This window comes from Anabrus simplex, chromosome 1 (genome assembly GCF_040414725.1).
Source record: "Anabrus simplex isolate iqAnaSimp1 chromosome 1, ASM4041472v1, whole genome shotgun sequence".
Lineage (NCBI taxonomy): Eukaryota > Metazoa > Arthropoda > Insecta > Orthoptera > Tettigoniidae > Anabrus > Anabrus simplex.
In genome coordinates, this window is record NC_090265.1 from 1,238,087,434 (window position 1) to 1,238,101,546 (window position 14,113).

The 14,113-nt window shown below is 42.5% G+C and overlaps 1 protein-coding gene across 3 annotated transcripts in view; it reads right to left on the bottom strand.

The window, feature by feature from the left end:
• Window positions 1–3,460: 3,460 nt before the first annotated feature.
• Window positions 3,461–14,113, bottom strand: part of LOC136858229 (urea transporter 1) — a 340,258-nt gene continuing 329,605 nt past the window's right edge. For all 3 annotated transcript variants that reach the window (XM_067137617.2, XM_067137616.2, XM_067137615.2), the window contains exon 9: window positions 3,461–3,866. In XM_067137617.2, the coding sequence (XP_066993718.2) occupies window positions 3,777–3,866 (90 nt within the window). In that variant the 3' untranslated portion in view covers window positions 3,461–3,776. The remainder of the gene's footprint in view (window positions 3,867–14,113) is intronic.

Below are 14,113 nucleotides of genomic sequence, written 5' to 3' on the forward strand. Positions count from 1 at the left end.
GACACGAATTCTACTGTAGTTCATTCAAGTTCCCAAAGAAAAATCGATATATAGAGTAACATGCCCTGACAGACAGACTGACTGACTGACTGACTGACTGACTGACTGACTGACTGACTGACTGACTTATTCATCATCGCCGAGCCAAAACTACTGGACATAATTAAATAAAATTTTAAGGATACATTTATATTACAATGTAGATGCTTACTAAGGGAGTACTTTTGGATATTCCGTCGCTAAGGAAGTGAAACGGGAGGTGAATTTTTAATATGAGTGTATCTGTATCTCAAAAACTTAACGTATTACAGATGTGAAAACTGGTATTTGGAATCTCTTTTAAAAATAAGGAAACACATATTTTCTTTCGGAAAATCCACTTAAGAAGAGTGAAAAAGGTAAAAAAGGGGTTGAATTATTTTTATGGGGATACAAATAAGAAGTGGACTTAAACAGTACACCCCTAAGGGGTTTTGACCGGGGGGGGGGGTGAGGAATGATGACAAAATATGCATTTATATTAAGTTAAATTTTCAAATGATATCCTATGTGTTAAACAACAGAATGTTTGAAAAAAATTTAACTGTTCAGAGAGTTAAATGGGGGTTAGGATCCGAAAACAAATACATTCATTCCTTCCTCCGAAAAGGTTTAACGTACGAAGACAAAGTTCCAAATAGCGGTATATATTTTAAATCCTATGTGTGAAATTGGAAATACGTTTTAACGTCCCACCCCTAAAGTGTTAAATGAGGTTAGCTCCGTAAACGAAATTATTCATCTCTCCAAAATAGTTTGACGTACAAAGTTGTAATTTTACGAGAAGGGGCTTCTTTTATGTCCTCCTAGATGTAAAATATCGTATACTTCAAAATATATCTCCCCTAAGGGGTTTAGATGGTGGTTGACTCTCAAAAACACAATACCCACTCTTCCAAAACCGTTTCACGCACGAACTTAACGTTTTCTATGAAGGGTGGTCTTCTATGTCCTAGATGTTAATAAATATTTAAAAACATTCAACCTTTAAAATTGTATTCATTCCTCCATTACTGTTCGACGTACAAAATCAAAATTTCACAGGTTGGTCACTTTTACAGGGTTTAATACGACAGGGTTTAAAACATTCAAATTCTTCCGTACGTGTCGTACCAACTGCGGGCGTATTTTACAGGCTCAGTTGACAGTGGACTCTCCAAACTGTAAAACTTTGAATAATAACTTACAGTTTAAAACCGTAGCGAAGCGCGGGTGTCTTGCTTGTAATTTATAAAATGATGGAATATCAACTTGAGAAGGAATAAATACCATCTTATCCCTCAAAGTAATATACGTTCCATTATAGAATATTATTTTGATCTATTCAAAGTTCGGTAGATTTTCGAATCCATGAAAATCCGCAGTCCACGTCTCGATGTGTAAAACCTCCGCACTGCGTACATTAGGTGTCCACTGGAACATTTTTTGGACATTTAAAGCGAACTACAAGGAGTATTGACTGTTGTAGTTGTTTCAGACGCACCATACTCGTTAACGTGCGGTTGGGCTTTGGTAAAATCAAGTGACAATGTTAGTGGAGAAACGGAATCTGGTTATTCTCACCGCACCAATTTCTCCAATATTACTAATGCAGCAACACATTGACGTGTACATGATCACTCCAGGTGGTGTGAGTGTTGTAAGAAATCGACTACGAGTTTCTGCGATTGTCCCCATACCAGTGTCATCTAAACCCTATTGGGTGCGTTTAAAATCTGAAATAAGTAAAACAAGTGTGACCCCTTCACGAAGAGTTAATATGTGCGAAGTGTTACGAGAATGTTGAGCCTATAATTTCCAATTTATGTGGTGTTCTTCCTACAGTATATACCTAGGTATTACAAGGCGAGTTCTCGGAGCGAAAAGAAGCGAGTGTATAGCTACGACCTTAGGAATGTACATTTTTAACATTGAAATTACTACATGTAACTGCCGTATAAAGATAGAATTTAGCAGTTCCCTTTCATCATCACATTTTGACTACCATTTTACTAGTACGAATCCAGGCCTACAAAAAATTTCAACGTTTTCCAACATTTGGTCACTGCGCGCAATGCGTCTTTGTCAGTCGCATATATCGTTTCAAGTCAGCATTCACGATACACGATTATTTAATCCTATGAATCACGAAATATCTTTAATCATAGATATGCTAAGTAGTTACCTTGGTTGAACCTGCAAAATAATAATAATAATAATAATAATAATAATAATAATAATAATAATAATAATAATAATAATAATAATAATAATAATAATAATATTAATAATACTGTAAATACAAGCCGCTGTTGCTCGATGAGTAACTTGACGGGGTGCTATGACAGCACACGTATCTTTCATTCAGACTATTGGCACTCGCCTAACGGAGTGGATGTGATACACTACACCTTGCTTTTGATCGAGTAGACTGGGAACAACTTTTCCTTACCATGAAAAAAGCAGGAATTGATTGGAAGGATCGGCGCCTCATACTAAATTTATACAGAATGCAGAACACTCATTTAGAAATCAGTGGGACAAAGAAAAATCCCTTCAATATGTTCATCGAAGAAACCATCGCAGTCATGAAGGAGAAAACAACGGGGGTCAAAATTAATGGCAAACAAGTACACTCTATAAGATTTGCTGATGATATTGCCATACTAGCAGAAACAGGTAAAAGTATGCAGAGAATGATCAACATATTAGACACTTAGAATTCTGAATTGCTTGTATCAATTTCTCTCAGAACTGGAAGCCTTTCGGTGGTAACGAATTATTCTGCGCTCTAGCGTCCACTGAAGCCAATCAACAGGGTTGGTGAAAGGGGCAGGAGAGGCGGTAGCCATTTTAAGGTCACTCATTCGGTTACTACATCTACTTCAGACTGAGACAATATGGACAGAAAACGTTAAGGGGTGGGTAGTATGTTTGAGGATATTAAGTGCTCCACCGAATGAAATGGCGTATGGCTTTTGCTGCCGGAAGTGTCCGAGGACATGTTCGGCTCGCCAGGTGCAGGTTTTCTGATTTGACGCCCGTAGGCCGCCTGTTTGTCATGATGAGAATGGAATGATGATGAAGACGACACATACACTCAGCCCGCGCGCCAGCCAAATTAATCATTGCTGGTTAAAATTCCCTACCCTGCCGAAAATCGACCTCGGGACCCCTGTAACCAAAGGCCAGCACGCTAACCATTTAGCCATGGACCCGGACAGTGCTCCACTAATCTTAAGCTTCTCAATGAATCACTGTAGATACTAGTTACTCCTTGTTACTGTTGTTTCATTTTAGGGACAACGTACAGCGTGATCAAGAGGTCCATGTACTTCATCCGGATTAAGTCTGTATGATTAGTATGTTTGAAGTATGCGTATTGGCAAGTGAAATTCACCTGTGGTTGAAATTGGACGAATCACAGAGGTTTACAATACAATTCTCGTAACGAAATTGTGTATTTTTATCTTTACCACAATAGTTTGATCAGCTCTGTATATTGAACCTTCTTTGGCAATGAAACTTAAAAATAATTCGTATAACGGCTCAGTATTGCCGTACTGGTAAAGTTGTAGCCTGAAATTATCAACAAATATCCTCACACGAACTAGTTTTTACTGCACAAGTGTCTAATGCAACTGCATTTTATTTTGCCGATATGCACTATGGTGTTGGATCTCAGGGAGAAAGGCACTCAAATCAACCGGAGAATAACTATCCGTTGGACATAAATGCGATGGATGCTTCATCACTGTTCACACTTCCTCTTCTGTGAGTTTCCTCTGTTGCTCTGCCTCCTCCTCCTTCTCGTTGCGTACCGGTACCTCGTTCGGCGACTCGTCTTTCTGAAATAATGCAAGCAATTTTAAATTAGTGATATTCATGTAAGGGGAGATGAGGTGGATACGCTGTAAAAAGAGGAAGAGTGGACTGATTGTGTTTGTTTATTAGGAAAAACAGAGCGCACAATACGATTTTTTCAGATTGGTTACGGTCAAATCCCAAAATCAGCGATAGGCTGGATCCTTCGCACATTGGCTGAGTAGGCCAATATGCGAAGAGTAATTTGTCATAATTGTTATATCAACCTGGTGTATACACTATCAATTATGACCTTCTTAGAACTATCTCCTCAACTGCAAGTTAAAATACATTGACTCATTACATTGCAAGATAAATAAGCAGCTCTCAGCAAGTATTAAAGTTATGATAACTCAGATTGCAGAAACTATAAAGCTAAAGTCGATTTGACAGTTCTGAGATCATTTCTCTATGTTTCACAAGATATTTCTAATCTATAACAAAAATTATTATTACAATGACGCTTCAAATTATAAGGTAACAAGAGTTCGCAGAGAGGAACTTTATGTTTTAGGGAGGTATAAGGATACACAGTAGTAGAGCACTGCTACACATTACTATTTTGTCATCATTCTTGTCCAAACACTTATTCCAACAATACACCAAGGCATTGATGTCAGTATGGAAGAAATCTGCGTCCAGTATCTGAAGCCATGTCATGACGGCATGCTGAACAGCCGTATGATCGTTGAATCGCTTACAACCCAGGTGCTTCTTCAACGGTCCGAAGAGATAGAAGTTACTAGGTACCAGGTCGAGGCTGTAAGAAGGATGGGCTCCCCATCAGGGGAGCGACAGTGAATGCTGCCAGTTACTGAGACACATTGGAGCGTTTGCAGGTAGCAATTCGCAGAAAATTACCTGAATTTCTCTCAACAGGCACCGTGTTGCTGCACAACAATGCCAAACCACACAACAGCATGCGTAAATTGTTACAGCGCTTCTGGAGGAAAGTATGGACCATCCTCCTTGACAGATATGATACTGGAAAATTCTAGGAAGGTAAGGAAGCTAACCGAAGTGGAAATCGTCCGTGTAATAGTTTAGTGGGATTTTCACTGGCTTCCCATCAAGTCGGCAATAGTTCAAACCCAACCAATGCAACTGGGAGTTTTGAAATGAAAAGTCATGACCCTGCAGTTCGGATTCCACTTAAACCTTCTGGAGACGTGCCGTAATTATGATCACGATGTCAACCACTCACGTGTAAATTATCTACAAACTTGCTTTAAAACATTTATTATATCTAACATAGTCCTTGCCTATTCAAATTCTATACTCGGATATCACAAGTACGATTTGTTGCCCAGTAACTTCCATCTTCATTACCAATGAGTTTAGGAGTTCACCAAGGATATGCACTTTCGCCTCTGCTTTCCATCCTGTGCATGGACACAGTAACACGTCATGCAGACGTCATTTATTCTCTGTAAAACGCGGTAAGAGCCTTTCGAAGTCTTCTGGAGCTTGGAAGATAAGCCTCTCTTCCTTATGAGTCCTTTCTCACGATATCCAATAGCGTCCGCTCTTTGGTCTATCGTGCCTTCAACCGGTTGCTTTCTATACTCAATTTCTTCCAGGCTGCGTCCAGATCCAAGCAGTGTTGGTCAATCGCAACAGGGTGGTCCTCAGGTCGGCTAAACGCTACTCCCACCGGGAAGCGAAGTCATCTTCCGAACAGCGCCCTTGCAGATGTGCTTCCCGTAACCTCGTGCACTGCAGACTGGTATGCCAAGAGGAATGAACGGAGATTACGATCCGAGTCCCTCTAATGTCCACTGAAGACTATTCGCGAGTGATTCTCAATGGTTCTGTTGATTTGTTTCACCATTCCGTCGGATTGGGGATGTAGAGGCGTGGTCTTTGTTTTATGGATACCTAGCAGTTGGCAACGGTTTTGGAAGACCGATGACTCGAAGTTCCATCCTTGGTCGTAATGTAGTTCTAAGGCTACCTACGCCAAATTTTCTGACAAACGTATGAAAAGGGTTTCCGCCACCCTAGTTGCTTTCTGATTTGCATACGCCTATCGCCACTTCGTGAAGTAGTCTCACAGACGACGAGTATATAGTTATTTCCCGCGTCACTGGTAGTGAATGGTCCGGCCACATCATTTTCCACTCTCTCAATGGGCACGCCCACGTTGTGCGACTTTATTCGACTTTTATGTCACTCGTTGCTCTTCGTACAGAAGTGTTCCACGTCCGCTCGGCATCCCAACCAGTAGAACTTCCTCCAGGGTTTTCTTGACCACGAGACGTCCTCCACTTGTTCCCAGAACCATTCAACAATCCATTCCTGGTCACCAACGAATACCACTGTAAGCAGAATAACTTGTTCCTGGGACTGAGGCTACTGTCCTGTGCCCATCCGGGCCGCGGAACACGGGTAATCTTCGACTCGGGCAGTAATCCGATGTCCTTGTCGCACCTCTGCTCTTCCATCCAGGCGTCACGACTCCAGTTACCCTCGAACTCCACGGTGATCCTTCGACAGGGAGCACTGCGTTCACCATCCACGTCCACACGAGTATCCACCTTTGTCCTAGCTGAGATGGTTCAGTAGTCTCGCAGATTGTTCTGGCGTAAAGCAAAGCATTCCCGCGGTGGTCGCAAAGCGACTGTTTATCTACATACCAAAGTGTGTGGCAGCTTATGTCCAGGATGATTTGTGCTCTTTAGGAAGTCATGCCCGATGATTATCTCGTCCACGATGTCCGCCATAATAATCCGCCGTTTCACTGTCCTCCGTCCCATGGAGAATTCCGTCACCGTCGCACCGTAGGCAGGTAGTGTCTCTCCAGTGGCAGTCACCAGGCTAACGTTCGCCGGAAAGGGCCCAATTCTCCACTGCCACGCTCCCATTGGCTTGACGATGGTCCTCGTTGTTCCGGTGTCAATCAGCAATCTCTGCACTATCCTTTCAACGACTCCGTCTGCCACCAGGCTCCTACCTTCGAATCGTAGTCTCGTTATGTCGGCCTGAGCTGCTGGGACTTGACGACTATTATGAGCCAACCTTTATTTCTTACGCTTGGCTAATACCATATCTCTGACTTCTCGGCGGTCCTGACGTCAGTCTTCGGGTGTGCGTGCAGCTGCTGCTTACCGCAATTCCGGAAGGTGGCAGATCCTCGGTGTATCCGTTGGCTCGAGTCATTTCATTGCTCGTTCGCTGGGTTCCGCTTGGCATTAAGGGCGCAAGGAAGTCTATCAGGGACTTATCTTCCTGTGGCCGCGGAGTTTCGTCCACTTCCAGGTACCACACCATTGTCTGCACTCTTGATGCCCAGTACGTGGCCGAGAGCGTATTCGAACCTGAAAGGGTTGTTGGTATCTTTGTCGAGTATTCCATCTATGAAAATTTGCCTGCCGAACCGTTCGAGGAACTCTACTGGTGGTGACGAGCAGGCCAGGCGGACGAGTTAGGGAATATCCGTCTGGAACTCTTGGAGAGTCTCCATACTCCTCTCAGTTCTGCGTATCGGGCGGTTGGAAACTGAGGGCGTCCCAGTCACTTGATCATGTATTATTATTATTATTATTATTATTATTATTATTATTATTATTATTATTATTATTATTATTATTATTAATAGCATATAATTTGAGCGTTGCGTCTCAAGATACAATTTACTTGACATATTCAAGTAAAGTTATAGGATGTAGTATTTCAAGGATGAAATTATGAAACAGCCTAATGACTATTATGTTAGTTTCCATTGGTGAAAAAATGTGATGATTAAGCAAGTAAGCAAGCTTGTATTTTTACGTGACAATTTATACTGTGATCATAATCATGGACCTACAGATTTACGTTTAATCCAAACCACAGGGTCGCAGCTGTTATCTTGGTAAGAGGCCAGTGACTGTGCCACCCGGCTATCACGCCCCATAAATTCGATAATTTTGTGGGGAAACAAGACAGTTATGTTTAAACTAACATGTATGCTTTGTCTTATCTTTCTCTGCCCTACAAACAACTAGTGACACTGATAAGGTCGCCATTGTCCAAGACATTAAATTTAAACCCGACGATTAATCACCTATCAATTCTGGCTGAGCTCAGTGACATTTGACAATATGTAAAATAGACAGCTGTGCCTTATTGGCTTCTAAAAAGTTAAAGAAATTACTACGAGACAAAACCGAGACACCTCAGCATCCATTGACAAAGTAGGCATTTTGAACAGACATTGAACAGTATCATCATCATCATCATATTCTAAAGGCTAAGCCTTTTCGCTGCAGCCACAGTTGTCTATCTTGAACCAGTTTTTTCAGCTCAGCGTAGGTCTTGAGTAGTATAATTGGACAGTTCTGCGGCCACCGCCACCTCCGGCTCCCAGTGGCCACCTCCACCTCAGCCAGTGGCCTCTTCCAGTACTGCCAACTTAACCTAACTAGCGCGACAGTACTGCCAACTTAACCTAACTAGCGCGAAATTTGAATTTGTAAACAAAGCCACGTGCTTTTTGACAGCTGTCATCGACAACAACGCATCGCTAACCTCAGTACTGCCATCTTGACGGGCCTAAACCTCAGTAGTGCCAACTTAACCTAACTAGCTCGAGATAAACAAAGCCACGTGCTTTTTGACAGCTGTCATCGACAACAACGCATCGCTAACCTCAGTACTGCCATCTTGACGGGCCTAAACCTCAGTAGTGCCAACTTAACCTAACTAGCTCGAGATAAACAAAGCCACGTGCTTTTTGACAGCCACGTGCTTTTTGACAGATTTGTAAACAAAGCCACGTGCTTTTTGACAGACAACAACGCATCGCTAACCTCAGTACTGCTATCTTGATGGACCTAAACCTTAGTGGTACCAACTTAACCTCACTAGCGCGAGGTAAACAAAGCCACGTGCTTTTTGACAGCTACGTGCTGTTTTGACAGCTGCCATCCGCCATCTTTGAGCACCGTGCTGCCCTCTTTCGTCACCTGTCATCGGCAGTGCTGCCATCTTGACGGGTCTAAGCCTTAGTGCTACCAACTTAACCTAACTAGCGCGAGGTAAACAAAGCCACGTGCAGCTGTCATCCGCCATCTTTGAGCACAGTGCTTCCCTCTTTAGCTACTTACCTTTGAAATGTGGTGGCGGATAATTTGAAAAATGCTTTTTTGACAGCAGCCATCTTGCATCGCAAACCTCAGTGCTGCCCTCTTTAGCTAGATACCTGTGGTGGCAGGCAATTCCACGTGACAGCAGCCATCTTTAATCAAGAGAGCACCGTGCTGCCCTCTATGTGGTGGCGGCAAATTCCACGTGCTCTTGTTTGAAAACAAACTCACGTGCTTTTTTGACAGCTGTCATCCGCTATCTTTAATCCAGAGAGAACAGTGCTGCCCTCTATGTGGTGGCGGCAAATTGAAAAATTCCACGTGCTCTTGTTTGAAAACATACTCACGTGCTTTTTTTGACAGCTGTCATCCGCCATCTTTAATCCAGAGAGAACAGTGCTGCACTCTATGTGGTGGCGGCAAATTGAAAAATTCCACGTGCTCTTGTTTGAAAACATACTCACGTGCTTTTTTGACAGCTGTCATCCGCCATCTTTGAGAACAGTGCTGCCCTCTATGTGGTGGCGGCAAATTGAAAAATTCCACGTGCTCTTGTTTGAAAACATACTCACGTGCTTTTTTTGACAGCTGTCATCCGCCATCTTTGAGAACAGTGCTGCACTCTATGTGGTGGCGGCAAATTGAAAAATTCCACGTGCTCTTGTTTGAAAACATACTCACGTGCTTTTTTGACAGCTGTCATCCGCCATCTTTAATCCAGAGAGAACAGTGCTGCCCTCTATGTGGTGACGGCAAATTCCACGTAGAAACAAAGCCATGTGCTTTTTTGTCAGCTGTCATCCGCCATCTTTAATCACCGTGCTGCCCTGTGACGGCAAATTCCACGTAGAAACAAAGCCATGTGCAGCTGTCATCCGCCATCTTTAATCACCGTGCTGCCCGGTGACGGCAAATTCCACGTGGAAACAAAGCCATGTGCTTTTTTTGACAGCTGTCATCCGCCATCTTTAATCACCGTGCTACACTCTATGTGGTGACGACAAATTCTAAATGCTTTACAAACCCATGTGCTTTTCTGACAGAGCTGTCATCCACCATCTTTAATCACCGTGCTGCCCCGGTGACGGCAAATTCCACGTGCTCTTGTTTGGGAACAAAGCTTTTAATCCAGAGAGAACAGTGCTGCCCCGGTGGCGGTAAATTCCACGTGCTCTTGTTAGTTCGTGATTTAAAATCTAAGCTAGCTGTAAATCCCCGATTCTCGACAGATTCTTAATCCGAGTTGTCAGGAAGGGCAACCAAGAGCTTAGATACTGCTAGTTTTGCATCAGGGAGGGCGACTAGTCTTAAAAACAAATTCTTGCGATTTAAAATCTTAGTTTTGCGTCAGGAAGGACATCCGGCCGTAAAACAATAGTTCGTGATTTAAAATCTAAGAAGTGCATCTAGCTGTAAATCCCCGATTCCCCGTGTTAGACGTTGTAAAACAGATTCTTAATCCGAGTTGTCAGGAAGGGCAACCGGTCGTAAAACTATGAGGTTAGATACTGCTAGTTTTGCATCAGGAAGGACAACTCAACACATTCATGTGATTTAAACACATTTTTATCCCCAAGAGAATCGAACCCGAGACTACCGGGTGAGAGGCATGCATACTGTAGGCTATAGATTCGTTCTACAGTCCTCGAAGTATCGGCACAGTCATTCTGAGCGAGTTGTGTGGAATGCATGTGTTAGCTGAAATTGTATACGTATCTTCCGGCTCGACCTTGAGCGAGGACACTGATAAGCGGCTTGTAACTCGCGAACGTCTTCTTATGTGAGTACCATTCAAGCTCTTAAAACACAGTACTAATTAAGGTTGTAAAATATTCTGAAATAGTCCACCTCTGTAGTGCAGTAGTTAGCTGCTACCCTCGGAGGTCCGAGTTCGATTCCTGGCTCTGCCACGGAATGTGTAGCATTTAGCCTATGTAAGTTCCTAACGTAAACTATCATGATTGTACGGAGAGGTTAAAACACACACAGTGCCTACTCCTATCGAAAGAACCTGCACGGTACCGGCATGTAGGCTTCTCCTGGTGAAGGAGCTTGCACATGGTTTAACGCCTCCTATCAACAGCCCTTACTTAATGCTGGCTTTTTTGCACACCCCGCCTCACACCATAGTTTTATACGACCGGCTGCCCTTCCTGACTAGGATTTTAAATCGCAGTATACGCGATAAATTTGTTGTAGCGGGTTTTATAACTAGATATCCCGGTACCGACACATAGCCTACTCCCGACTAGAAGAAGCCTGCACACGGCTTATTGCCTCCATCCGACAAATGAATCACCGTCAAGTCATGTACTCAAAAAATCATTTTCGAAGGAGTCTGCACAAGGTTTAACGCCCCCATCAACAGCCCTTACTTATTGCTAGCTTTTACACACACCCCGCCTCACACCATAGTTTTATACGACCGGCTGCCCTTCCTGGCTAGGATTTAAAATCGCAGTATACGTGATAAATTTGTTGTAGCGGGTTTTATAACTAGATATCCCGGTACCGATACATAGCCTACTCCCGACTAGAAGAAGCCTGCACAAGGCTTATTGCCTCCATCCGACAAATGAATCACTGTCAAGTCTTGTACTCAAAAAATCATTTTCGAAGGAGTCTGCACAAGGTTTAACGTCCCCATCAACAGCCCTTACTTATTGCTAGCTTTTTTGCACACCCCGCCTCACACCATAGTTTTATACGACCGGCTGCCCTTCCTGACTAGGATTTTAAATCGCAGTATACGCGATAAATTTGTTGTAGCGGGTTTTATAACTATATATCCCAGTACCGACACATAGCCTACTCCTGACTAGAAGAAGCCTGCACAAGGCTTATTGCCTCCATCCGACAAATGAATCACCGTCAAGTCATGTACTCAAAAATCATTTTCGAAGGAGTCTGCACAAGGTTTAACGTCCCCATCAACAGCCCTTACTTATTGCTAGCTTTTACACACACCCCGCCTCACACCATAGTTTTATACGACCGGTTGCCCTTCCTGACTAGGATTTTAAATCGATATCCCGACATAGCCTACTCCTACCGAAGAAGTCAGCTTAACACCTCCATCCAACAAATGAATCACCCTCAAACACTCTTCAATCATTCTCGCTACTTCGGAAGATAGCGGGTTCGAACTGGAAGCCGTAAATGTTAGGCGAGGGACCTGCGTGATCGTCATTGCATGATCTAGCCGGATGCCCTTCCCGACGGTATAAGTTGCCAGGATTTGAATCGCGTACCCTGACTAGAAGAAGCCTGCACATAGCTTAACGCCTCCATCCGACGAATGAATCACCCTCAACACTCTCCAATCATTCTCACTACTTCGGGGGATAGCGGGTTCGAACTAGAAGCCGTAAATGCTAGGCGAGGGGGGCCTGCGCGATCGTCATTACATGATCTAGCTTTAGCTCAATACCTACAGGTAAGGAATACCGCGTATGTACCCTCGAGAAGTCGAGGATCGCGCGCTAACTTTCCAAGGCTCGAACTCTTAAATTCTGACACCTCGGCATCAACAGGAGGTTTGAATACGTCAGCCTGCAGGTGGGAGCTCTTGTTTGCATTCGTTCCGACTGTACCGCAGTTGTCAGCTCAGCGATTATCATATCCGCTTGGTAACAAGCAGCGAAGTGCTCACAGTTCTCTGTATGCGTTTATTACGTACACACGCATCTCCCGTCTGCAGTGAATATTATTCTTCAGCTTAAGGTAAGGTAGAACTGTTAATTACCTTTTTTTTTATTTGCAAAGCAACTTCTACGCTAGACATCTACATTCATATATGTTCTTTTCTTTTTAGGTACCGTTCGAAAGTACGCAATTTTATTCATCCGAGTAACAGTCTGCAGCACGTGCATTTTTTTTAAAAGGTATGTTTTCGAACTTTGAGTTGTAAAGATAATTAGGTTAGATGATGCACCCTACACTACATTCATATATGTTTCTTCTTTTTTAGGTACGACCAGAATATTATCATTCGAGTTTCAGGCTTGAACGCACGCATTTTATACATCCGAGTAACAGTTTGCAGCGCGAAGATTTTAAGGTATGTCTGACCTCTATTCGTTGAAACTTGGTTTCTTCTAAAACATCGTAACTTTAGTCTATTGATAAATAGTTGTTCTCTTTAATCCTCACGCTATAGACGTGGTATAATTTCAAACACGTACACATAGCTATGTCTGCCCTCAACTGGCTGAAAATTGGTTTCTTCCGAACATCGTAACTTTAAGCTAATCATAAATAGTTGTTCTCTTTAATCTACATACTATAGACGTAGTGCGTACATAGCTATGTCTGCCCTCAACTGACTGAAAATTCGTTTCTTCTAAAACATCATAACTTTAAGCTAATCATAAATAGTTGTCCTCTTTAATCTACATACTATAGACGTAGTATAATTTCAAACACGCACACATAGCTATGTCTGCCCTCAACAGGTTGAAAGTTGGTTTCTTCCGAACATCGTAACTTTAAGCTAATCATAAATAGTTGTTCTCTTTAATCAACATACTATAGACGTGGTATGATTTCAAACACGTACACATAGCTATGTCTGCCCTCAACTGACTGAAACTTGGTTTCTTCCGTAACTTTAAGCTATTGACAAATAGTTGTTCTCTTTAATCTACATACTATAGACGTAGTGCGTACATAGCTATGTCTATCCTCAACAGGCTGAAACTTGGTTTCTTCTAAAACATCGTAACTTTAAGCAATTGATAAATAGTTGTTCTCTTTAATCCTCACGCTATAGACGTGGTATAATTTCAAACACGCACACATAGCTATATCTACCCTCAACGGGCTGAAAATTGGTTTCTTCTAAAACATCGTAACTTTGAGCTATTGATAAATAGTTGCTCTCTTTAATCTACATACTATAGACGTGGTATAATTTCAAACACGCACACATAGCTATGTCCGTCCTCAACAGGCTTAAACTTGGTTTCTTCCGAACATCGTAACTTTAGTCTATTGATAAATAGTTGTTCTCTTTAATCTACATACTATAGACGTAGTATAATTTCAAACACGCACACATAGCTATGTCTGCCCTCAACAGGTTGAAAGTTGGTTTCTTCCGAACATCGTAACTTTAAGCTAATCATAAATAGTTGTTCTCTTTAATCAACATACTATAGACGTGG